This window comes from Ornithorhynchus anatinus, chromosome X1, assembly GCF_004115215.2.
Source record: "Ornithorhynchus anatinus isolate Pmale09 chromosome X1, mOrnAna1.pri.v4, whole genome shotgun sequence".
Classification (NCBI taxonomy): domain Eukaryota; kingdom Metazoa; phylum Chordata; class Mammalia; order Monotremata; family Ornithorhynchidae; genus Ornithorhynchus; species Ornithorhynchus anatinus.
In genome coordinates, this window is record NC_041749.1 from 33,491,481 (window position 1) to 33,516,424 (window position 24,944).

At 51.1% G+C, this 24,944-nt stretch overlaps 1 protein-coding gene across 1 annotated transcript; it reads right to left on the reverse strand.

Annotated features, from left to right (window-relative positions):
- Window positions 1-1,752: 1,752 nt before the first annotated feature.
- On the reverse strand, window positions 1,753-22,952 carry MYOZ3 (myozenin 3). Its single transcript, XM_029051725.1, has 7 exons — window positions 22,808-22,952; window positions 20,591-20,664; window positions 19,951-20,105; window positions 18,394-18,456; window positions 16,975-17,110; window positions 15,475-15,646; window positions 1,753-2,253 (listed from the first exon to the last, which is right to left on the reverse strand). Exons 2-7 carry the CDS (start codon window positions 20,661-20,663, stop codon window positions 2,076-2,078), a joined length of 777 nt encoding a protein of 258 aa, XP_028907558.1. The 5' UTR covers window position 20,664; window positions 22,808-22,952; the 3' UTR covers window positions 1,753-2,075.
- Window positions 22,953-24,944: the final 1,992 nt, after the last annotated feature.

Consider the following 24,944-nt stretch of genomic DNA (forward strand, 5'->3'; position numbering starts at 1 on the left):
TATTATTATTACCCAGCTACCCGCTTCGAGTGGTTGATCGCCATCCACTGGTAAATTCGTGTCCTACCTCTAATTGACAGCTTGAATTTATTACCCTAATATTCCCAAGCAAAGGCAGCATACGGAGCTAATTGCACAACGTGTCTCCGCAAGCACGGTGGGGTGGAACCGGACCGCTCTGAGATGTGTTCCATCAGGAGATGCCTCCTTCAACACTTTCACCTGGGTGAGTTACACCGTCTAGACAGTAGTCCCGGCCCATCAAACATCCTAGCATAATAAAGTCCTTTAGGCTGTGAGCCCGTCGTCGGGCAGGGATTGTCCCTATCTGTTGCCAAATTGTACATTCCAAGCGCTTAGCACAGTGCTCTGCCCACAGTAAGCACTCAAATACGATTGAGTGAATGAATAATAATAATGTTGGTATTTGTTAAGCGCTTACTATGTGCAGAGCACTGTTCTAAGCACTGGGGGAGATACAGGGTAATCAGGTTGTCCCGTGTGGGGCCTCACAGTCTTCATCCCCATTTTACAGATGAGGTCACTGAGGCACAGAGAAGTGAAGTGACTTGCCCACAGTCACATAGCTGAGAAGTGGCAGAGCTGGGATACGAACCCATGACCTCTGACTCCCAAGCCCGGGCTCTTTCCACTGAGCCACGCTGCTTAATAAAGTGGCTCCCCTGCTGCTCTCTTTTAGCTGCAGGAGGCTGAAATACATTTTACCTGTTTGACCTTTGATAGGTGCTTCTCTAGACTGTAAGCTCATTAGGGGTAAATTTGCTAAATTTGTTGTATTGTTCTCTCCCAAGTGCTTAGTACAGTGCCCGGCCCACAGTAAGTGCTCAATAAATACCATTGATAGGGTCCCTTTGACTTCCGCACTTCTCGGGAGCTGCCTTCATCCCATCTCACCTGCCGGGATCCCCTCCAGAGCACGAGAAGCAGCGTGGCTCAGTGAAAAGAGCCGGAGCTTGGGAGTCAGAGGTCATGGGTTCTGATCCCCGCTCTGCCACTTGTCAGCTGTGTGACTTTGGCCACGTCACTACTCTGTGCCTCAGTTCCCTCATCTGGAAAGTGGGGATGAAGACTGTGAGCCCGACGTGGGACAGCCTGATCACCTCGTATCCACCCCCAGCGCTTAGAACAGTGCTTTGCACATAGTAAGCGCTTAACAAATACCCTCATCATCATCACTTACTGAGTGGCTCTGCCTTCCGGAGGGTAAGGGCTACATTGTCGGGGAAGTAGGGATGGCTCACTCACCGGGAGCCAGGGTAGAGGACTTCAAGTTAAGGGTAGGTTTTGGGTGGCACTTACCCTTTTTCAAACTCCATTTCCCGTAGACCAGTTACTCTTTCTCTAACCAGTCAGTAAGCAGCGTAGCTCAGTGGAAAGAGCCCGGGCTTGGGAGTCAGAGGTCATGGGTTTGAATCCCAGCTCTTCCACTTAGCTATGTGACTGTGGGCAAGTCACTTACCTTCTCTGGGCCTCAGTTCCCTCATCTGTAAAATAGGGATTAACCCTGAGCTTCACGTGGGACAACCCGATGACCCTGTATCTCCCCCAGCGCTTAGAACGGTGCTCTGCACATAGTAAACGCTTAACAAATACCAACATTATTAGTTCCCTCATCTGTAAAACGGGGATTAACTGTGAGCCTCACGTGGGACAACTTGATTACCCTGTATCTACCCCAGCGCTTAGAACAGTGCTCTGCACATAGTAAGCGCTTAACAAATACCAGCATTATCATCATTATTAATATTTATTGAGCACCTACTGGGTGGAGACGACAGGACTACGCACTCAGGAAAGAACATACGACGGGTCAGGATGTGTGAAAGCCTCACGCGAGGGACGTACGGCCTATTTCACACCGGTGGGCCTCACCCAGCCCCAAAGTAGGGGAGAGAAAGATCGGGGGGGACGGGGACACACAACCCCATCACAGTGTGGCAGAGCACAACGTGGCTAGTAAGCTCTGGGCGGGATCTCCGGCCTGCTCTTTAAAGTGGCGGAGGGAAGGACGGGACTGATCCCTGAAGCCCAAGGGGAGCGGAGGGGTAAACGAGCTACAGGTCCTCGGACTCGGGCAGGTTCAGGTTCCGGGTCCAGCCCTGGGGGACTCTGTTGAAACTGGGCCGGCTTTGGAGGAGCTCCAGGCCGCTCAGAGGCTCGGCCAGAGGGTAGATGGTGTCCAGTCCGGGGAACGTCTCGCTGAAGTGGGGCCCTCCGAATGGCATGGGAGTCCTGGGAAAACAAGGAAAGGGGAAGTGTTGGAAGAGAAGCAGCGTGGCTCGGTGGAAAGAGCCCGGGAGTCGGAGGTCGTGGGTTCTAATCTCCGCTCCGCCACCTGTCGGCTGTGTGACTGTGGGCAAGTCACTTTAATAATAATAATAATAATGTTGGCATTTGTTAAGCGCTTACTATGTGCAGAGCACTGTTCTAAGCGCTGGGGGAGATACAGTGGAATCAGATTGAGGCTCACAGTTAATCCCCATTTTCAGATGAGGTAACTGAAGCACGGAGAAGTGAAGTGACTTGCCCACGGTCACCCAGCTGACGAGTGGCCGAGCCAGGATTCGAACCCATGACCTCTGGCTCCCAAGCCCGGGCTCTTTCCACTGAGCCACGCTGTTTCACACAGTAAGTGCTTAATCCTATCACTACTACCACTACTGACCAGTCAGACCATCTCTTGGTAAATTTGAAGCCCTCATTGAATCAAATCAATCAATCAATGGCATTTATTGAGGGCTAACTGTATGCAGAACACTGTACTAAATGCCTAGGAGAACCGAGTCAGGCACACTCCCTATCATTCATTTATTCAATCGTATTTATTGAGCTCTTACTGTCAGCGAAGTACTGTACTAAGCACTTGGGAGAGTAGAGTACAACAACAGACACATTCCTGCCCACAACGAGCTCACAGTCTAGAGAAGAGTTTACAGTCTAAAGCTGGCAGCAACTTTACTTCTCTGTGCCTCAGTGACCTCATCTGTAAAATGAGGATTAAGACTGTGAGCCTCATGTGGGACAACCTGATTTCCCTGTATCTATTCCAGCACTTAGAACAGTGCTCTGCACATAGTAAGTACTTAAATACCAAGTTATTATTATTACTAATTGTTGGAAGGGGCTCTCTTAGAGAAACTGTATAGCCTAATGGATACAGCCCAGTCCTGGGAGTCCAAAGGACCTGGGTTTTAATCCCGGCTCCACCACTTATCTCTGCTGTGTGACCTTGGGAGAGTCACTTCACTTCTCTACCTCAGTTCCCTCACCTCTAAAATGAGTATTAAGACTGTGAAACCTCTGTGGGACAGGGACTGTGTCCAGCCCGATTATCCCTTATCTACCCCAGCGTTTAGAGCAGTGTCTGACACATAGAAGAGGTTAACAAACACCACAGTTATTATTGTGCTCTCCATCTCCCCTGAGTGAAATCAACAACAAAATCCCCGGAGAGGAAAGAAAAGGGGAGAAAATGCATTACCTACGTTTAACCCAACCTCTTGGCAGGCCAGGAGAGTAGGCAAATAGGCTGTTTGCCTTCTGGCTGGCTAATTAACAGCCTAGCTCAGTGGAAAGAGCCTGGGCTTGGGAGTCAGAGGTCATGGGTTCGAATCCCAGCTCTGCCACTTGTGAGCTGTGTGACTGTGGGCAAGTCACTGCTCTGTGCCTCAGGGACCTCATCTGTAAAATGGGAATCAAGACTGTTAGCCTCACGTGGGACAACCCGATCACCCTGTATCTCCCCCAGCACTTAGAACAGTGCTCTGCACATAGTAAGCGCTTAACAAATACCAACATTATTATTTTTAATTAGAAATGGGCCAGTAGGCCCTGACTCCCAAAATGAGAGAACAAAGTTCAGTAGCAGAGAAAAGAGGGAGGAAGCAGCGGGGTTTAAGTTATATCTACCTCAGCACTTAGAACAGTGCTCAGCACATAGTAAGCGCTTCATAAATACCATAATTATTATTATTGTGAGCCCGGTTTAGTTTCCAGGCCGGACCTGCCATGGCCTAAAGGGGAAGCCTGGTCCTTTTCCACGACAGCTTCGGCCGGAGAGGGCTGAGCTGTTCCACAGCTGCTCTGCTTCCAAACAGTCCAATGAAAGCTACGATTTTGTTGTTTGGGAACTTTTGTGCAGCGCAGAAATGTGATCTCGGTCTGGGCTTGTCGTTCCTGAGGGCTGAGGTAGAGTGCGACCCAGACCTGACACAGCCTCCGAGAAGGGCATTTGGAACGAGGCTGGAGGAATCAGATATCTGTTTAAACATTTATATGGCCCCGTGGAAGGGAGGAGTAAAGAGTTTCCAAAGACACAAAGACAAGGAGCTATCCCCCCGTTTTCAAAGCCTTATTGAAGGCACATCTCCTTCCAAAAGCCGTCCCTAAGCCCCCCTCTTCTCTTCTCCCGCTTCCTTCCGCGTCGCCCTGACTTGCTCCCTTTGTTCTTCCCCAGCCCCACAGCACTTACGTATGTATCTGTAATTTTTATTTATACTAATGTCCATCTTCCTCCCTCTAGACTGTAAATTCATGGTGGGCAGGGAAAGTGTTGCCTTGCTTACTGTTGTAGTGTACTGTGTGCTCTGCACACAGTAAGCATTCAATAAATATGACTGACTAAATGAACGAATCTTGTCGATTGTCTGCAGCCCCTGCCCGAGGCTCGCTTTCCATCCACCACGCCTTCTCTGGGCCACCTACGGTCGGTTCTCTCCTCTCCGCACTTTCACATTTCTCCCTGCCTGGACACGTTCAAAACCGCACTCATCTCCCCTCGCCGAGCCTCTGCTCCGCCACTGATTTTCCAGTCACAGCCGACAACGCCACCATCCTCCCTATCTCTCTAGTCCGAAACCTTGGCGTTATTTTTGACTCCTTCCTCTCAACTCCACGCTCAATCTGTTGCTACACCCTGACACTTGTTCCTCCACAATCCGGCCCCTCCTCTGCATCTGAAGTGCCACCACGCCGGTCCGGGAATTGTCACATCCCACCTCGACTGCCGGATCGGCCTCCTCACTGCTCTCCCAGCCTCCAGTCTCTCGTCTCATGCGGCTGCCTGGAGGATGTTCCCGTCAGTGGGCAGGGATTGTCTCTATCTGTTGCCGATCTGTACATTCCAAGCGCTTAGTACAGTGCTCTGCACATAGTAAGCGCTCAATAAATACTATTGAATGAATGAAGTGTTGTTCTGCTCCCATCTTCCCACTCCTCAAAAACGTCCAGCGGTTGTCCATCTCTCTCTGCGGAAACTCCTGGCTAGTAGCTTCATGGAACTTAGTCCTCTGACCTTCTCATTTCTCCACTTTCTTCACCCACCACACACTGGCCAGCACTCTTGGTTCGCCTTAATCTAACATACTCACTGTGCCTCATTCTCATCTCTCCTACCCTTCACCTTATCTTCAAACCTTCTCTGCTGCCTGGAGTCCCCTTCAAATCTGACAATACAACTCTCCCATCTTTCAAAGCCATTGCATCTCCCCGATTAATCTCCCAACTACCAGTTCCGCACCATCTCACAACCTCCTGTAACACACACTCCCATACCCTGTTACTTAAGCACTAACTCATGTTCCTATCCCCTTTGCCGTCTTCCTCTTAGCTGTGATTTATCTGTGGGTCCGTTTCCCCTACTAGATTATAACCTAGTATTCATTCAATGGTATTTATTGAGCGCTCACTGTGTGCAGAGCACTGTACTAAGCACTTGGGAAGTACAATTCGGCAACAGATAGAGACAATAATAATAATAATGATAATGTTGGTATTTAAGCGCTATGTGCAGAGCACTGTTCTAAGCGCTGGGGTAGATACAGGGTCATCAGGTTGTCCCACGTGAGGCTCACAGTTTTCATCCCCATTTTCCAGATGAGGTAACTGAGGCACAGAGAAGCGAAGTGACTTGCCCACAGTCACACAGCTGACAAGTGGCAGAGCCAGGAGTCGAACCGATGACCCCTGACTCCAAAGCCCAGGCTCTTTCCACTGAGCCACGCTGCTTCCCCCATGGCAGGGATGATGGGTTTGAATCCCGGCTCTGCCACTTGACAGTGGTGTGACTTCGGGCAAGTCACTTAACTTCTCTGTGCCTCAGTGCCCTCATCTGTAAAACGGGGATTAAAAACTGTGACCCCCACGTGGGACAACCTGATTGCCTTGTATCCCCCCTCAAGCACTTAAAACAGTGCTTTGCACATAGTAAGTGCTTAACAAATACCATCATTATTATTATGTCTACCACTACTGTCTACACCCAAGCACTTAGTGCAGTTCTCTGCACATAGTTTATGCTCAATAAATACCACTGATTGGGAAGCAGTATGGCTTAGAGAAGCAGTGTGGCTCAGTGGAAAGAGCATGGGCTTGGGAGTCAGAGGTCATGGGTTCGAATCCTGGCTCGGCCACTTGTCAGCTGTGTGACTTTGGGCAAGTCACTTAACCGCTCGGTGCCTCAGTTACCTCATCTGTAAAATGGGGATTAAGACTGTGATCCCCACGTGGGACCACCTGATTCCCCTGTGTCTACTCCAGCGCTTAGAACAGTGCTCGGCACATAGTAAGCGCTTAACAAATACCAACATTTATTTTATTTTATTTTAGTGGGTAGAGCATGGACCTGGGAGTCAGAAGGACCTGGGTTCTAATCCTGTCTCCTCCACGTGTCTGCTTGTGATTTAAGACAAGTCACTTCACTTCTCTGGGCCTCAGTTACTTCATATGTAAAATGGGGGTTAAAAGTGTGAGCCCCGTGTAGGACAGGGACTGTGTCCAACTTGATTAACTCGTATCTACTCCAGCACTTAGAAGACTCACTAGAACAAGCCTCACACGGAGGTGGTGGGAGGGGGAAAACCCTCAGAAAAGAGGTAGAAAAGCTCAGTGAAAAGAGCCCGAGCTTGGGAGTCAGAGGCGTGGGTTCGAATCCCAGCTCCGCCACTTGTCAGCTGTGTGACTGTGGGCAAGTCACTTAACTTCCCTGGGCCTAAGTTCCCTCATCTGTAAAATGGGGATTAACTGTGAGCCTCACGTGGGACAACTTGATTACCCTCTATCTACCTCAGCGCTTAGAACAGTGCTCTGCACATAGTAAGCGCTTAACAAATACCAGCATTATTAGTAATCGGCTAAAGTACCAGGAAGAGAATATCCCTCCACTCTAAGGTGGCGTGGCCCCTGTTTCAGAAGGTTGGCACCTATATCATCTCCCGACTTCTTCCTCCCTTCGGTGTCACCTACGCACTTGGGCCTTTTCCCTTTAAACACTTTTATATCCCATCCCCAGCCCCACGGCACTTAGTAAATACCACTGATTGATGAGTGCTTACTGTGTACAGAGCACTGTTCTAAATGCTTGGGGGAGTGCAAAACGACAGAGTGGGTAAGCATGTTCCCTGCCCACAGGGAGTTTAGAGTCTGGAGGAGCAGACAGACACTGAATATAAATGAGTAAATTACGGGTATATACATGAATGCTACGGGGCTGAGGGTAGAGTGAATAAAGGAAACAAATCTAAGTCCGGGGGTGACGTAGAAGGGAGTGGGAGAAGAGGAAATGAGGGCCTAGTCAGGGAAGGCCTCTTGGAGGAGATGTGCTTTTAATAAGACTGAAGGCAGAAGAACGATCATCTGCTGGATATGAAGGGAAAGGGAGTTCCAGGCCAGAGGCAGGACATGGGCAAGAGGTCAGCAGCAAGATTGAGGTACAGAGTCGGTTGGTATTAAAAAAAAAATGTTGGTATTTGTTAAGCGCTCACTATGTGCCGAGCACTGTTCTAAGCGCGGGGGTAGATACAGGGTAATCAGGTTGTGCCACCTGGGTCTCACAGTCTTAATCCCCATTTTACAGATGAGGGAACTGAGGCACAGAGAAGTGACTTGCCCACAGTCACACAGCTGACAAGTGGCGGAGCCGGGATTCGAACCCATGACCGCTGACTCCCAAGCCCACGCTCTTTCCACTGAGCCACGCTGAGCAAAGTGTGTGGGCTGGGGTGTAGTAGGAAATTAGAGAGGTTTGGTAGGAATGGGCAAGTTGGTTGATCATGTCTACCGACTCTATTGTATTCTCTTAAGTGCTCAGTAGAGTGTACAGCACACAGTGAGCACTCACATGCCACTGACTGATCGACTGATTCTTTGTTCTATCTTTCCGCTCTGTTAATAGTAAACATGGTTGCTCAGAAACCTCCCGTGGGGACTCACCCCTTTGCACATCTGTCAAGCAGAAGCCAACGGAAAGGAGTTTCAAGGCTCTCCGGCAGCTTCCCCCACCTTGCAAACCTGCAGCCTTCAATCTGCTGCTCTTTCTTTTAAAACAGTATTTGTTAAGCACTTACTACGCGCCAGGCATTGTTCTAAGCTCTGGGGTAGATACAAGGTAATCAGGCTGGACACAGTCTTTGTCTTAACCCCCATTTTACAGATGAGGTAATTGAGGCACAGAGAAGTGAAGTGATTTGCCCAAGGTCACGCAGCAGACAAGTGGCAGAGCCGGGGCTAGAACCCGGGTCCTTCCGACTCCCAGGGCCATGCTCTATCCATTAGGTCACCCTCTCCCACTTCCAAACCACTACTCAAGTCCACAGCCTTCCCCTGCCTCCAAAGCCAGTAAAATCACTTCTCCTGGAATCTTTCCCCCACAAAATTCCCAACACCTCAAGTCATGCCACTCTAAACAGCCCCCTTAGCACTTATATTCATTCATTCAATAGTATTTATTGAGCACTTACTATGTGAAGAGCACTGTACTAAGCGCTTGGAATGAACAAGTCAGCAACAGATAGAGACAGTCCCTGCCGTTTGACGGGCTTACGGTCTAATCGGGGGAGACGGACAGACGAGAACAATGGCAATAAATAGAGTCAAGGGGAAGAACATCTCGTAAAAACGATGGCAACTAAATAGAATCAAGCTGATGTACATTTCATTAACAAAATACTTTTATATCCATCTTCAGCACATATGGATATTCAATATTTTATTCTACCGTCAAGAAGGGGGTGGTGCTCACCGAGCAGAAGCTTTGCAAGACCTGAGTCAAGGAGGGAAACCTGAACCTGGTGCTGCAAACATCAGGCCTGACAACACAACAAGGGACAACTTTTCGGGTGCACAACGGGGAAGCTGAATTGTATATTCCAAGCGCTTATTACAGTGCTCTGCACATAGTAAGCGCTCAATAAATACTGTTGAATGAATGTGTCTGTTGTATTGTTACACTGTTTGCTCCCGAGCACTTAGTTCAGGGCTCTGCACACAGTAAGCGCTCAGTACGTACAACCTGACTGCCTGAGACTGTGGATCCCACATCAGTTGTGTCAACCGCACAGCCAATCTTAGGTGCATTTCAAAACAAAGGTGTCGTCTTCAAATATGAACAACAGTAGCTCTCTCTGTATATATGTTCCAGATTATATATATGTATATTTTTATATATGTATATATATGCACATATATATATATACACATGCACATTAAAATATACATACACACCATCTATATATACATATATATCATCTATATCATATATATATGTGATATACATATATATATATATACATATATACATATATATATACATATATACACACATATATCACACATATATATATCTATATATATAGATATATATATATCATCCTTACAATACTTGTCTTATGTCTTCGAGTCATCTCCAACCCATAGTGACAGCACGGACACATAATAATTATGGTATTTGTTAAGTGCTTACTGTATGCCAAGCACTGTTCTAAGCGCTGGGGTAGATACAAGGTCATCAGGTTGTCCCACGTGGGGCTCACAGTCTTAATCTCCATTTAAGGGATGAGGTAACTGAGGCACAGAGAAGTGAAGTGACTTGCCCAAAGGCACAGCTGATCAGTGGCGGAGCCGGAATTAGAACCCACGACCTCCGACTCCCAAATCCGTGCTCTTTCCACTAAGCCACGTGACACATCTCTCCCAGTACACCCCAGCTCTATTTGCAATCGTTCTGATGGCATTTCCAAAGAGTTTTCTTGGTAAAAATACCAAAGTGGGTTACCATCGTCTCCTTCCGCCTGACAATACTACTGCCTAAATTTATGGATGTAAAGTTAAATCATCCAATAGAAAGTTGGGAAGTTAGAAGACTGGAGAAAGTCTTGGATAATTTGTGGCTCGTAGTTGCCGGGTTATTAGAAGAGAAAGTTCACCGTGTTAGATGGTAAATGCCTTGCTAGACTGCAAGCTCTCTGTACTCTACCAAGCACTTAGTCCGGTTCTCGGCCCACAGGGAGTGCTCAATAGATACCATTGTTTGATTGGTCCATCCAGCATCATTAGGGTGGATGTTCATTCATTCATTCATTCAATAGTATTTATTGAGCGCTTACTATGTGCAGAGCACTGTACTAAGCGCTTGGGATGAACAAGTCAAGGAGGGAAACTCCTACAGGGTCACCGTGGACAGGGAACGGGTCTTCCAATTCTTGGGTTGTATCTTCCAAGCGCTGAGTACAGTGCTCTACACATGGTAAATAATAAATATGATTGACTGACTGATGGTACCTCCCAGCATCCTGGGCTGGTTGGGCTGATCTAAGGGATGACGTTGTCTGTGTTCTGACGTTGCCATGCCCCTTCCTCTCAACAATAATAATAATAATAGTGGTATTTGTTATGTATTTACTGGGTGTCGAGCACCGTTCTAAGCACTGGGGTTGTTTATTTTGTTTTAAGGTACTTGTTAAGAGCTCACTATGTGACAAACACCTTTCTAGGCACTGGAGTAGATACAAGTCAGTTAGGTGGGACACAGTCTCTGTTACTCATGGGGGTCCCAGTTTTAAGTGGGAGGGAGAACAGGTATTGAATCCCCATTTTACAGTTGAGGAAATTGAGGCACAGAAGAGTTAAGTGACTTTTCCAAGGTGACACAGATAGGAGAGCAATTGGCAGAGCCGGGATTAGCCCCCAAGTCCTCTGAGTCCCAGGCCTGTGCTCTTTCCACTAGGTCATGCCACTTCTCACGCTGCCAGGGAAGAAACAAGCTAATCAGGCCGGACACGGTCCCCGTCCCACACGGGGCTCACGGTCTGAATCAAGACCAGATAATCGCAGGGCCTGTCCGGGGCCTGGGGAAATGACTGGGGAGAGTTGGCTTTCGATAACTCCCGCGTGCAAATTAGAGCCCGGCTTTCCCTTCAGCAGGGAAATGGGCCGTGAGATTGTGCTTCCTTCTGAAAAAGGAAGGTTGGAGGCCCCCGGGGTGACCTTGGCTGGCTCGTGCTGGCTCAGTCCCTTCTCCCCGCTGGGCCTTGCCGGCTGGAGGGGAAGCTGCCGGCGACAGGGTCGTGATTTATTCCTTCCTCCTAGTGAGGCAACTCCCATCTGCGGCTACTGGAGAGGAAGTGTCTGGTGCATTGTTGACGTTTAATAAACATCAATAATGATAACGCCGCAAAACGCCAGGGTTGCCAGTCCTGACCGGACCCTGGGCCTGTTCCTAGAAAGAGCCTAGAGCCCTGGTCTCCACTAGCCCTCTCGCTGTGGCTACCAGTCAGTTGTATTTACTGAATGCTTACTGGCTGCAGAGCGCTGTACTGAGCTCTTGGGAGAGTACAACACAACAGTGTCGGTAGACACGTTCCCTGCCCACGTCGAGTTTAGACATCTAGATAATAATTATTACGTTAGTCGTTAGGCACTTATATACCAAACGTTGTTCTAAGCATTGGGGTTGAGACAAGTTAATCGGTCTCACATGGGGCTCGCAGTCTAAGTAGGAGGAAAGAACAGGTAGTGGATCTCCATTTTACAAATGAGGAAACTGAAGCACAGAGAAGTTAAGTGAGTTGCCCAAGGACACCCAGTGGCGGAGCCGGGATTAGAACTAAGGCCCTCCAACTCCCAGGCCTGCGCTCTTTCCACTAGGTCCCGCTGCTGGAGGAAATAGTGTAGTTAGATGGGCCAGGGACAGGTTTTGCTTGGGTCTTGTCTATACTTTTGGCATGTGTTTGTTCTCAAGGCCTTTACTCCCAGATAAGAGAGCAGGATATCCCTAAAGAAAGGCCCTCCGTCCCTAACACCCAAGAGTCTTCCTGGAAATGAGAGGTGTGAGGGAGCTGTGGGGCTTGAATCGAGGCCAGGGTTCCGTCTTGGGATCATTATAACAATAGGGATTGCTCTAACCCTGGGGAATGCTGTAGCCGTAGTCTTCCTTTGCTCAAAATCTCCTTCCCACTAGTTTCTTGTGACCTCCTTGGGTGATATAGAGGGGTAAGGGGCAAATGAGGCCCAGAGAGCTGAACAACCTTGTTCTGGGGCTCACAGTGAGCCAATAGTAGAACTGGCAGACGATGGAGCAATGAAAATCTCAAAGCGGGGCCTTCTCCTCCAGGGGTCTTCCTCTGCTTCCCTGACAGAGATGACACCCCCAACTTTCCGCCAGACTCCCCTCCCAGGGGTGACAGGTTCTCATTCATTCATTCGATAGTATTTATTGAGTGCTTACTATGTGCAGAGCACTGCACTAAGCACTTGGAATGTACAATTCGGCAACAGATAGACCCAATCCCTGCCCAAAGACGGGCTCACAGTCTAATCGGGGGAGACAGACGGACAAAAACAAGACAACATAATCACGATAAATAGAATCAAGGAGATGGACACCTCATTAACAAAATAAATAGGGTAATAAAAATATATACAAATGAGCACAGTGCTGGGGGCGGGGGGAGCAGAGGGAAAGGGGGCTTAGCTGAGGGGAGGTGAAGGGGAGAAGAGGGAGGAGCAGAGGGGGAGCAGAGGGAAAAGGGGTCACTCAGTCTGGGAAGGCTTCTTGGACACCACTAGAGAGGAATGACTGTAACCCAAACAGGACTTCGAATCTTGGCCAAACCTTAGTTACCTCTGGCCAGGGTCTAGGGCTGCATTTTCACTTTTGAGCACAAATTAGTGGGAAGGAGTTTTTGAACACAGTGAGACTACGGCTATAGCATTCCCCACGTTTACCCTTCCCTCCGATATCATCTTCCTGAAGATATTCATTCCTTGGGGCACTTAAGAGGGTGAAGAGGATGTTACTCAGCACCCAAGCCAGATGCTGGGTTGCAGGGTGGTGGGGGAATCTAATATCAAGGTTTACAGCACCTATCACATAGTAACTGCTTAACAAATATTATTATGATGATGATTGACACCAGATCTTGCACCCACTCACTGAAGTTCCTCCAGAATGATGGGTGGGTCTGCAGGCAGTTGCCTGTGAGCCCAGGCCGCACTCTCCGCTCCTCTGTTGCTAACCTCCTCACTGTGCCTCGTTGTTGCCTGTCCCACCGTCGACCCCTGGCCCACATCCTACCTCTGGCCTGGAATGCTCTCCTTACTCACATCTGCCAAACTAACACACTTCCCCCCTTCAAAGCCCTACTGAAAGTTCACTTCCTCCGTTAGGCCCACCCAGACCGAGCCCCCCTTTTCCTCTGCTCCTCCTCCCCTCCCCATCGTCCCGACTCCCTCCCTCGGCTCTACCCTCCTCCTCGCCCCACAGCACTTGTGTATATATGTACATATTTATTATTCTATTTATTTTATTAATGGTGTGTATATATCTATAATTCTATTTGTTTATATTGATGCTATTGATGCCTGTCTACTTGTTTTGTTGTCTGCCTCCCCGCATCTAGACTGTGAGCCCGTTGTTGGGTAGGGATTGTCACTATTTGTTGTTGAATTGTACTTTCCAAGTGCTTAGTACAGTGCTTTGCACACAGCAAGCTCTCAATAAATACGATTGAATGAATGAATGAATGTGAGGGGCTGAGCGGAGAGATGCCAATGGCTGAAGCTCTCGACTCAAGCCTCTCTCGGAAGGTCTTCCGTTGCTTAGTCATCGGTGAGCAACCCGAGGGGCTGCGAGTTAACAGGATTTTGAATGGTATTGGCTTCCACTGCATCACCCACACTCCCTGTCCCCTGCCCCACTTCGATCCAATGCTGAGCATGGAGAGAGAAGAATAGGAAGAAAGAGAGAGAGAGTGTGTTGTGGGCCAGGGCCAGCCCCTGGGCCACAGGAGCTGATGAAATCATATTTCTTCCAAGAAGTTTCCCCTGAGAATTTCCAACCCTAGTCACTCCTTTTTCTGCTTTGGTTCTGTACTTTAAGCCATTTGATACTCACCCCAGCCCCATAGCGCTTAGGTCCATATCCATATCTGCTGCTTCCTCTATATGTCATTTATTTTATTGACTGCCTCCCCACCTAGATTGTTCGCTCCTCAAGGGCAGGGATCGTGTCTCCCGACTCTGAGTCCTATGTGGGCCAAGGACTGTGCTACCTGATTATATTACATCTACCCCAACACTTAGTACAGTGCTTGATGTATAGAAAACTCTTAATACCTCAATTATTATTATTACTCTCCCCAGTGCTTAACTGTAAGCTCGCTGTGAGCAGGGAACATGCCCACTAACTTTTTTTAAAAAAAAAACAAGTATTTGTTAAGGTGCTTATATTGTACATTCTCCCAAGTGCTTAGTTCAGTCCCCTGCACACAGTAAGTGCTCAATAAATGCCACTGATTGCTTAGTATAGTGGTCTGCATACAGTAAATAATAATGTTGGTATTTGAGCGCTTACTATGTGCAGAGCACTGTTCTAAGCACTGGGGTAGATACAGGGTAATCAGGTTGTCCCACTTGAGGCTCACAGTTAATCCCCATTTTACAGATGAGGTAACTGAGGCACAGAGAAGTTAAGTGATTTGCCCACGGTCACACAGCTGACGAGTGGCAGAGCTGGGATTTGAACCCATGACCTCTGGCTCCCAAGCCTGGGCTCTTTCCACTGAGCCACGCTGCTTCCCCAAACACTTTGATACCATTTTTTTAATGGTATTTGTTAAGTGCTTATGCTGTGCCAGGCACTGATCTAAACACTGGGGTAGACACAAGGTAATCAGGTTGGACACGGTCCCTGTCCCGTCTGCTGTTCGTAGTCTTAATCTCCCTCTTATGGATGAGGGAACTAAATTACAGAGAAGTGATTTGCCCAAGGTCACGCTGCACACAAGTAGTGGAGCCGGGACTAGAATCCAGGTCCTTCTGTCTCTCAGGCCTGTGCTCTATCCACTAGCTCATGCTACTTCTCATAATCCATTTATTGATTAAGAAGACTGAGCCTCCCTTCCCCTTCCCAAAGTGCTCCCCCCGGGAAATGAACCCTTCCAGCTACCACCCTGCAGATGCCCCAACCCTAAATGGTGGAACAGCATCCAAACCCAAATCCAAATGCTCCCCGACCTGCCCCCCGACCCCAATCAGGCCCAGCCCACACAAGGGTCCAGACTGAGCCCTGAGAAACCATGGCTGCTCCCACATCAAACCCCAAAGCTGGGCAGGCTGGGCAGAGGGGCCCAGCACACACAGCCTGGCCCCTAAACTTCCTCACCCGCCGCGGGCCCTTACTTGTTGAAGCTCCTGTAGTCCGTGGGGCTGGCCATCTTGGGCAGGAAGCTCAGGTTGTGCAGCTGATAGTCCTTGCTGCTGATAAATTCCCTCCAGGGAGACTGGTACCCCTTGGGGATGGCCGTGAGATTGAATTTCTCGGGCGGGACTCCCTTCAGGGGCTCAGAATAGCCTGGGGACGGGGGAGACCAGAATTGGGAAAGAATTGAGGGGTCCTGGGGAGGCTACAGGGGGACAGACTTTTTCCAACCATCCCCAGCTTCCCCACTCCCTGCCCCATCCCCCTGTTCCTGTTGACCATCCTTGGGGTTTACGAGGCTGTGGCCCAGGAGCTCGGCAAAGCCCTCTAGGAACCCTGGAAATTCCTTCCCCTACACTTCCTACTGGATGTCCCAGCCCACTGCTACTCTGGGGACTTCTAGGGAGGGGATTTGGGTTGGGGACAGAGAAGGAACAGGGAAAAACAAGCCCAAAATCTGGCAGCCTAACCTAGAACCAAACTAATGCAAAATCAGAAGTTCCCTGGGCTCAGCTGGTCCTGGGGGGTGGGTCCACGCCAACCAGAAACAACATGTGCTGCCAATGGAGCCTGATGGGCTTGTGGTCTCCTGCTTTACCCACCTGGGTCCCGGCCTCCAGAACATCCATTTATTCATTCATTCATTCATTCATATTCATTGCGTGCTTACTGTGTGCAGAGCATTGTAATAAGCGCTTGGAAAGTACAATTCAGCAAGAAATAGAGACAATCCCTACCCAACAACGGGCTCCCAGTCTAGAAGAGGGGAGACAGACAACAAAGCAAAACAAGGAAACAGGAACACTCTAGTGGAGACCTCCCCCCAGGTGGGTTGTATCCCACCACAGCAGAGACTAAGGACCAGAGAGGCACAGTAATTGACCCCAGGACACCAGCACAGAGGTGACCACGGAAACATCCGGCTCCAGCGGAAAGCAGAGTCATGCTGCCTTTATGGTGGGGCACAGATGACAAGAAGAACGCCGTCGGAGGGTGGGCAACTAGGGGAGGATCTAGGGGAAACAGCCCTCCTTTCCACTCTTTCCTCTGCCTCTCCCACACAGTCTTTTTTGCCACTGATGACAAGAAGAACGCCGTCGGAGGGTGGGCAGCTAGGGGAGGATCTAGGGGAAACAGCCCTCCTTTCCACTCTTTCCGCTGCCTCCCCCACACAGTCTTTCTTGCCACTGAAACGGCCTATTAAGTCAAACCTGACCCAACCTTTGCCCTCTGGCCTTCATCCCGGGCAGATCCCCTCCTGCAGGGGGTCAGACCCTCCAGATGGTAGCAAAAGTGCTTCGCACACAGTAAGCGCTTAACAAATACCATGATTATTATTATTAGCTATTGACCTCCCTTTTACCCACAGATTCCTCCCCACCAACCGCCCCCCAATCCTCCCTCACCCAGCAGCAACTGAGATGCCAGGCCGGTCCCGGGAGGGAGAACGGGGTGGGAAGTAGTCGACCGTAAACACTCACCTGGAGCCAGGTTGCTTGGGCTGGCTGAGGACAGTTGGCTGGTTCCTACGGGCCCTGAAGTCGGGATTACCTGGCCTGATGGGGTGATGTGGATTTCTGTGCGGTAGCTCTCCTTCCCCTCTGGGCCATTGGCTGCCTGAGGTGTGGGTGGGGTGGGAGGGGTCCGGGGAGAAGAAGAAGGATTGTGGTAAGCACTTACTTTGTGCTAAGCACTGGGGTAGGTACAAGATAATCAGGTCCGACGCAGTCCCTGGCCCATATGGGGCTCATAGTCTAAGAGGTTGGGAGAACTGGTATTGAATCCCCATTCTATAATTGAGGAAACTGGATCACTGAGGAGATAAGTGACTTAAGAGGAGCAGCAAGACCTAGGAGCAAGAGCACAGGCTTGGGAGCCAGAGGTCATGGATTCTAATCCCCGCTCCGCCACTTGTCTGCTGTGTGAGCTTGAGCAAATCACTTCACTTCTCTGTGCCTCAGTTACCTCATCTGTAAAATGGGGATTGAGACTGTGAGCTCCACGTGGGACAACCTGATCGCCTTGTATTTACTGCAGCGCTTAGAACAGTGCTTGGCATATAGTAAGCGCTTAACGAATACCATGATTATTATTATTATCATCATCCAAGGTCACGCAATAGGGGAATGGTGGAGATGGAATTAGAACCCAGGTTCTCTGGCTCCCAGGCGAGCACTGTTTCCACTAGGCTATGCTGTCCCACAGTACAGGACCGTGTCCATGCCTCCTCCCCACCCCTGACCCCCAAAACACTCTCTCTCTCTTTCTCTCTTGGGAGCTGGTGCTTAAGGGCTTCCTGATTTGCTCATTTACCCACCCTTCGCTCTCTTTCCTCTCTGGCATGCGAGTCCAGCCCTTCCAGGGAGAGCTTACAGCTCGCTGGGGCTTGGGTGGAGCGGAGTTTCCACCCTGTTACCAGGGTCCCTCCATGGGCCTGGCAAACTCCGTCCATGTTATCATCTCCACCAGACATGTCCTCCCAAAGCTCATGCCACAGTGAGCTCAGGCTGGATGAGAAACCCTGAGGTTGGGGAGTGTCAGAGCCCTGCCTCACCTCATTCCCGCCCAGCCCCTGCCCTCCCCCTCCATCCACACTGCCGACACCCCCTCCCCGGCATTGCCCTCTGAGTCTTTCCCAAGCAGCGTGGCTCAGTGGAAAGAACTCGGGCTTGGGAGTCAGAGGTCATGGGTTCGAATCCCGGCTCTGCCGCTTGTCAGCTGAGTGACTGTGGGCAAGTCACTTAACTTCTCTGTGCCTGAGTTACCTCATCTGGAAAATGGGGATGAAGACTGTAAGCGTCACATGGGATAACCTGATTACCCTGTATCTCCCCCAGTGCTTAAAACAGTGCTCTGCACGTAGTAAGCGCTTAACAAATACCAACATTATTATTAGTCACCTCCCATGTTTGCGCCGCTCTTGTGTCGTGACTTTCGGTCCCTCCGGCCTCTCCGGTCACTCCCTGCAGAAAGGAACCCAACAACGATATGAGGGGGTGCTTGGAGCCTGGCGTCCACTGAGACCCATTGTCTCCAGACCCAGTGGCCCCCAGACTTTCGGGGCTGAATCCTCCATCCTCAAGGGACCCCCCTCAGAGTCAGTGAGGTCAGCCCCTTGTCTCTAGCCAAGCCCATCCCTAATCCATCTCAGTCAGCTGAGCAGTCATCTGGGTAAGAAGATTCCCGTGACTCAGTGGCAAAAGCCCGGTCTTGAGAGTCAGAGGTCATGTGTTTGAATCCCGACTCTGCCACTTGTCAGCTGTGTGACTGTGGGCAAGTCACTTCACTTCTCTGGGCCTCAGTTACTTCATCTGTAACATGGGGATTACGACTGTGAGCCTCACGTGGGACAACCTGATTACCCTGTATCTATCCCAGCACTTAGAACAGTGCTCTGCACATAGTAAGCGCTTAACAAATACCAACATTATTATCATTATTCCACCCTTCTCCTTGGGTGTCCACTTCAGGATACCCCGGATGGATATTTGAGCCTAACTGAAAACACTGATGTTTTTTGTTTTGGTTTTTATGGTATTTGTTAAGTGCTTACTATATTCCAGGCACTCTTCTAAGTGCTGGGGTAGATATATAAGTAATAATAATAATAAAATAATCATTATGGTATTCATTGAGTGCTTACTGTGTGCCAGGTACTGTACTGAGCACTGGGGTGGATACAAGCAAATTGAGTTGAAGACAGTCCCTGTCCCATGTGGGCCTCACAGTCTCAATCCCATTTTACAGATGAGGTAATTTAGGCACAGAGAAGCAAAATGACTTGCCCAAGGTCACACAGCAGACAAGTGGCGGAGTCAGAATTAGAACCCAGGTCCTTCTGATTTCCGGGTCCGTGCTCTCTCCACTAGGCCACACTCATGCTGCAGGTTCACGGACTGTGTCCAACCGGATTATCTTGTACCTACCGCAGCAATTGGAACAGTGCCCGGCACATAGTGAGCGCTTAACAAATACCATCATCAGTAACCTCAGACAACAAGTACTTCTCAGCACTTCCCGGATGGGGTGGCTGTGCTGTTCCCACTCTGCACCCGCCCCACTTCCTTCCTTCCCCTGCCACCTCCCTCCCCAGCCAGGACACTCTGCCTGGCATGGCCCTGCTGCCTTCGTCGCCCCTGGTACCACCAGATTATCCTCCCCGCTTACAGATGGAGAAACTGAGGCCCAGAGAAGGGAGACAACCCAAAGAGTTGGGGGCTCCTCGGGGAGCGGGATCGCTGCCTCCTGCCTTCCCACCCCAGTGCTCCACACCTCGAGTGGACTCAGCCGTGGACTCAGCCCAGAGGTGACCCCTCCCCACCCAAGGGCCCATAGCGCGAGCCCTGACAGTGTCCTGGCTGGGCTGCTCTGCTGGCCCGGTGTTGGCGAATCTTCCCTCTGTGGCGGTGGGGAGGGAGGGGAGCCCCCACCACACCCCAACCACAGGAAAAACTCACTCTGCGGGGCCCAGCAGGGTACTCCAAGGTGAACTTCTGTACCCGCCGCTGCCTCTTCTGGAAGAGGAGGGACCCCCTGTTGGTGCGCAGAGACAGCTCCTCCATCATCAGGTCCTGTGGGACGCTCATCTTCTTCCCCAGGTCCAGGGACACATCTGGGCAGGGTGGGGGCACCGGGTCACCTGGGCGGCCTGGCCCGAGCCGGGCCGAGCCCTTAGATGCCCAGTGCTTGGTTCTCCGCTACGAAGAGGGTGAGGACCCAGGGGTCCCATGGCTCCCTCCGTCCTGGCCAGCCAGGGGGAAGCTCTGAGGGGCTGGGCCACGGCGGGCAGAAGGTGGAAACCGTTCATTCATTCATTCGTTCATTCATTCAATCATATTTATTGAGTGCTTACTGTGTGAGGAGCACTGTCCTAAGCTCTTGGGAGAGTACTAAATAATAACAGTAAGTAGACACATTCCCTGCCCATAATGAGCTTACAGTCTAGAGGGGGAGACAGACATTAATATAAATAAATAAATAACTTATAGAAATGTACATAAGAGCTGAGGGGCCTCCTAGGCCCTGGGAGCAAGCCTTCCCCGACCCCCGTAGCCGGTCGCCCGCAGGTGGGGTAGCTGAGTTCAAGAAGTGGCTCACCTTGCCCCGTCATCTCCCTCACGATGTCCATCGCCTGCTGCTTCCGCTCCTTCTCCACGTCTGCCGGCACCATCCTTTTGGGAGAGAGAGGCAGGGGCACAGCTAGGCTTCCTGGCTGGGCTTCTCGCCTGGTCTGGCCCCCCGGGGCCCGCACCCTCTCCCGGCCTCCCCGGCCCCCCGCCGTCACAGCCCCCAGCTCCGGCCTCCCCAACCCCTGCCGTCACCAGTCCCCAGTGCCCCTGTCCCCCTAATCCCCACATCCTTTCTGGAGACGCAGGGCTTAGGGAGTCTTCAGCTTTCTAACCCCCACCCCCCCCCCCACCACCATCACCGGGGCACCCTCGGAGACCTGCTGGGGCTACTTGGCCGAACCATGGGGTCACCTGGTCCCCATGTTCAGAGTCTGGAACTGAGTCCATCTCCCAGGGCAGGATAGGTCTCCCAAGCCCTCATTCTTTCACTGATTCATTCAATTCATTTAATCATATTTATTGAGCGTTTACGGTGCAGAGCACTGTACTAAGCATTTTGGGAAAGTACAATACAGCAATAAAGAGTGACGATCCCCGCCCGCAATGAGCTCACAGTCTAGAGGTGGGGAGACAGACATCAATACAAATAGACATTAGTATAAATAAATAAAATGACAGATATAGACCTAAGTGCTGTGGGGTGGGGGGGGGGGGGGAAGAGTAAAGGGAGCAAGTCAGGGAGACGCAGAAGGGAGTGGGAGATGAGGAAAAGTGGGGTTTAGTCTGGGAAGAACTCTTCTAGAGACACAGGGCCTACAGCTTTCCAACCTCCCCACCACCCCCCACCGCCACCACCGCCAGGGCACCCTCCGAGACCTTCTGGGACCACATGGCTGAACAGTGTGGTCACCTCTTGCTCAGAGTCTGGAAGTAAGTCCATTTCCCAGGGCAGGATAGGCCTCCCAAACCCTCTGCCCCAGTCCCCGTTCCTTCTGCAGGCTCCAGGCGCTGTTGGGGGCAGAACGGGCTGCCTCACATTAGCAGGGGTCCAGGGGATAGGGGAGCAGGGGTACCAGCAGCTAGAGTCTAGAGGATGGGAAGTTGGGGCGGGGGGGCACAGCAGGTAGAGCTGGGACTGGAGGACTGGACTCTGCAGCTATTTATAGCTGCCGATCTGGGGACTGAAAACCTGATCCGGTTGGGAGCAGAGAAAGCCCGTGGGGGTGCAGGGGGTTGGCAACTCTGATCACATGAGCTTCTCTCAAGGACCAAAGGCGTCTAAGGGCTCCTACCCTTTCGGGGCGGGGGGTGGGGGGCGTCTAAAAGGACTCAGCTGATTTTACAATCGAGAGGATATAGTCCTAGGCATCTTTTTTCTTCTTCCTCCTCCTCCTCCTTCTCCTCATCCTTTTTCTTCCCCTCCTTCTTGTTTTCCTCCTCCATCTCCTCCTCCTCCTTCCCCTCCTCTCCTCTCTTCTCCTCTCTTCCTCCTCCTCCTTCTTTTCAATTCTCTTCTCATACTAGAGGTCACTGAGGATCTCAAACCTCAGTCCGGGTATTTTTTCTCTCACCTCTCTTTTTTTTAAATGGGATTTGTTAGGTGCTTACTCTGTGCCAGGCACCGTACTAAGTGCTGGCATAGTTACACGATAATCAGGTTGGACACTGTCCCTGTCCCACATGGAGCTTCCAGTCTTCATCCCCATTTTACAGATGAGGTAAATGAGGCCCAGAGAAGTGAAGGGATTTGCCCAAGATCACACAGCAGACAAAGGGCAGAGCCAGAATTAGAACCCAGGTCCTACTGACTCCCAGGGCCATACTCTATCCATCGGGCCACACTGCTTTCAACTGTCCCCAGGGAGGTCACTGAAGCACAAAGAAGGGCAGGAACTTGGCCACAAACCCACAAGCAGCCAGCCCCCTGTCTCCCAGTTCCTTCTCTGAAGATATTGGTGGGTTTTCCTGATCGGGGCTCCTCTGGGGCTTAGAAGCGCTCTTGCCTCCAAGTCCCTTTACTTTCTCTGCTCCACTGCCCCTGACCGTTTCCCCCATCCCTCTCTGGATCTAACAGCGCCCAGCCCCCAGGGTCCAGCCTCTCCAGAGCCAGGGTCAATGCGGGCCAGTTCTCCTTTCCCAGAGCCTGTGGGCCCCCACCCCCACCTCTTCAGTTCCTGCCCCTGCCTGCCCCCAACAATCCCGTCCTCCTGCCAGCAGCCTCCTCCCCACCTGCCACAACCCGTACCTGGAAATGGGAGATTCCGGCTGGGCAGGCCCGGGCTGGGTCGGGTTGGGCTGGGCTGGGCAGGGCCGGGCTCCCTGCTGGGCTCTGAGAGGAACAGCCCGAGCCCTGGCTCTCTGGCCGAGCGGCCCCTGGTGCCTCACCCAGCCAGCGGCCTGCCGCCCGCTCCCCGTCACCCACCCGCTCTGGGGGCTCAGCTGACGCTCCGGCCTCCTAATCCCTGCTCTGTCACACGCTTATTTCTGACTGCGAAAAGGGGGCTGGGAGCCAAGCGTGACTGGGCCAGATGCTGGAGGGGCGAGGTGAGGAGGGAGGCAGGGGTAGAGCCAGCCGCCTCCCAGGGCAGGTGTGCACTCGCCAGCTTATAGGGGCACTTAAGGGTGCCCCCACACCCACAAGCATACCGCCACAAACACACATAGGCGTTGTGCAGAGCTAAACCCATAAGGGAGTTCCCATATGTATTCACCAGGGAAGCAGCCTGGCCTAGAGGACTGGGCCTTCGCTGGAGGCTGCGGAATCTGGGGCTCAGGGGAAAGGTTCTAGGAGGATGAGGGAAGAGCTGTCCGAGGCAGAGCTGTTGCTCCCTGGGAGAAACCAGAGAGCACCGGAAGATCGTTCAGGATTCAGCTACCAACCTCCAAGAGCAGCTCCTGCCAAGGAAGTTGGTAGGGGGCCAGGGGGACCCCACATGCCTGACCTGGTCTGCCCCGGAAACCCTCGGGGACCGCACTCCCCTTCCCAGCACACTCCAGCCGCCCCCGGCCTGCCTTCGGGCCGAGACACCAACCTGCCCCGAAGGGAGCTGAAAAAATTTCCAGAGGGACTGCCAGGGTCCAAGCTAAATCTTGGAGCTCAGGGAAAGAAATCTGGGTCAACATTCCCGGAACCCAACATTCTCAGAATTCCCAGGGTTCCCGAAAACCAACATTCCCAGCATTCCCAAAGCCCAAGTGTTCCCAGAACACAGCATTCCTTCCATTCCCAGGGGCTGCTTGGTATGAAGTGTTTACCCGACTTCTTACACATCTCAGCACTACTACAGTTCATCCCAAATCGGATGCAGAAATCAACAGGAGCTGGAGGAAGGACTGAGAGAGCCAATACCCCAGATTTGGAACAGAGGACTTTTCCTCTAAGATGTCTTCCCCGACTAAGCTCTCATTTCCCCTTCTCTCGCTCCCTTCTGCATCGTCCTTGCATTTGGATTTGCACTCTTTATTCAGCCCACCCTCAGCCCCACTGCTCTTATGTCCACATCCATCGTTTATTTATATTTACGTCTGTATCCCTCTCTAGATTATAAGCTCATTATGGGCAGGGAACGTTTCTACCAACGCGGTTATATTGTACTTTCCCAATAGCTTAGTTCAGTGCTCTGCACACAGTAAGCGCTCAATAAATATGATTGAATGATGGATTGATTGATAGACACCCTGCTCTGCCTGACCTCGACCACCGTAGTCTGTACTGATTCCTTCTCCAAACCTTCTGAATCTCCATTCCATCATCAGAGGGCTCATTTTTCCGGCTTCAGAACTGACAGTCTGCTTTCCAATGTGTGTGGTTGGGAAGGGAAGCGGGGGACACACAGAAGGGGGTTTGGTAGTCATTCAATTGTATTTCAATTGTGTTAATTCGATTTGTCTGGTATTCCTGAATGCCATCAATGACACCCTGCCCGTCGTGCTCTCCTGGCTGTCCCTGGGGTGCTGATTCTTGGGAGACTGGGGATCAGGATGAGAAGGGGGGGGCTGTACCGCCTGGAGTTTCCCTGACCGTCCTCTGGGACCTCGGGCATTTGGAGGATTTCATGGCAGCACTCTCCATGGGAAGGAAAGAGGAAGGCTGGGATCTTACCTTTGTCAGTCTTATAGATGCTCTTGGGTGCAGCGGGTGCCTAGAGAGAGCTGCTGTGATGGGCATGAACTCCTGTTCATGCTAAGTCAGGCTGGAGAGGGAAGGCTGAGGTCCTGAGGGTCAATCAATCGGTCAGTGGAATTTACGGAGGGTTTATTATGTGCAGAGTATTGTACTAAGTGCTGGGAGAGTACCTCTCAAACCAGAATCAACTCCACCCCTCTGCCCCCGGGGGATTGGAGAGGTTGGGGGGTTGGGTCTCTCCCCGAGTTGGGCTGCC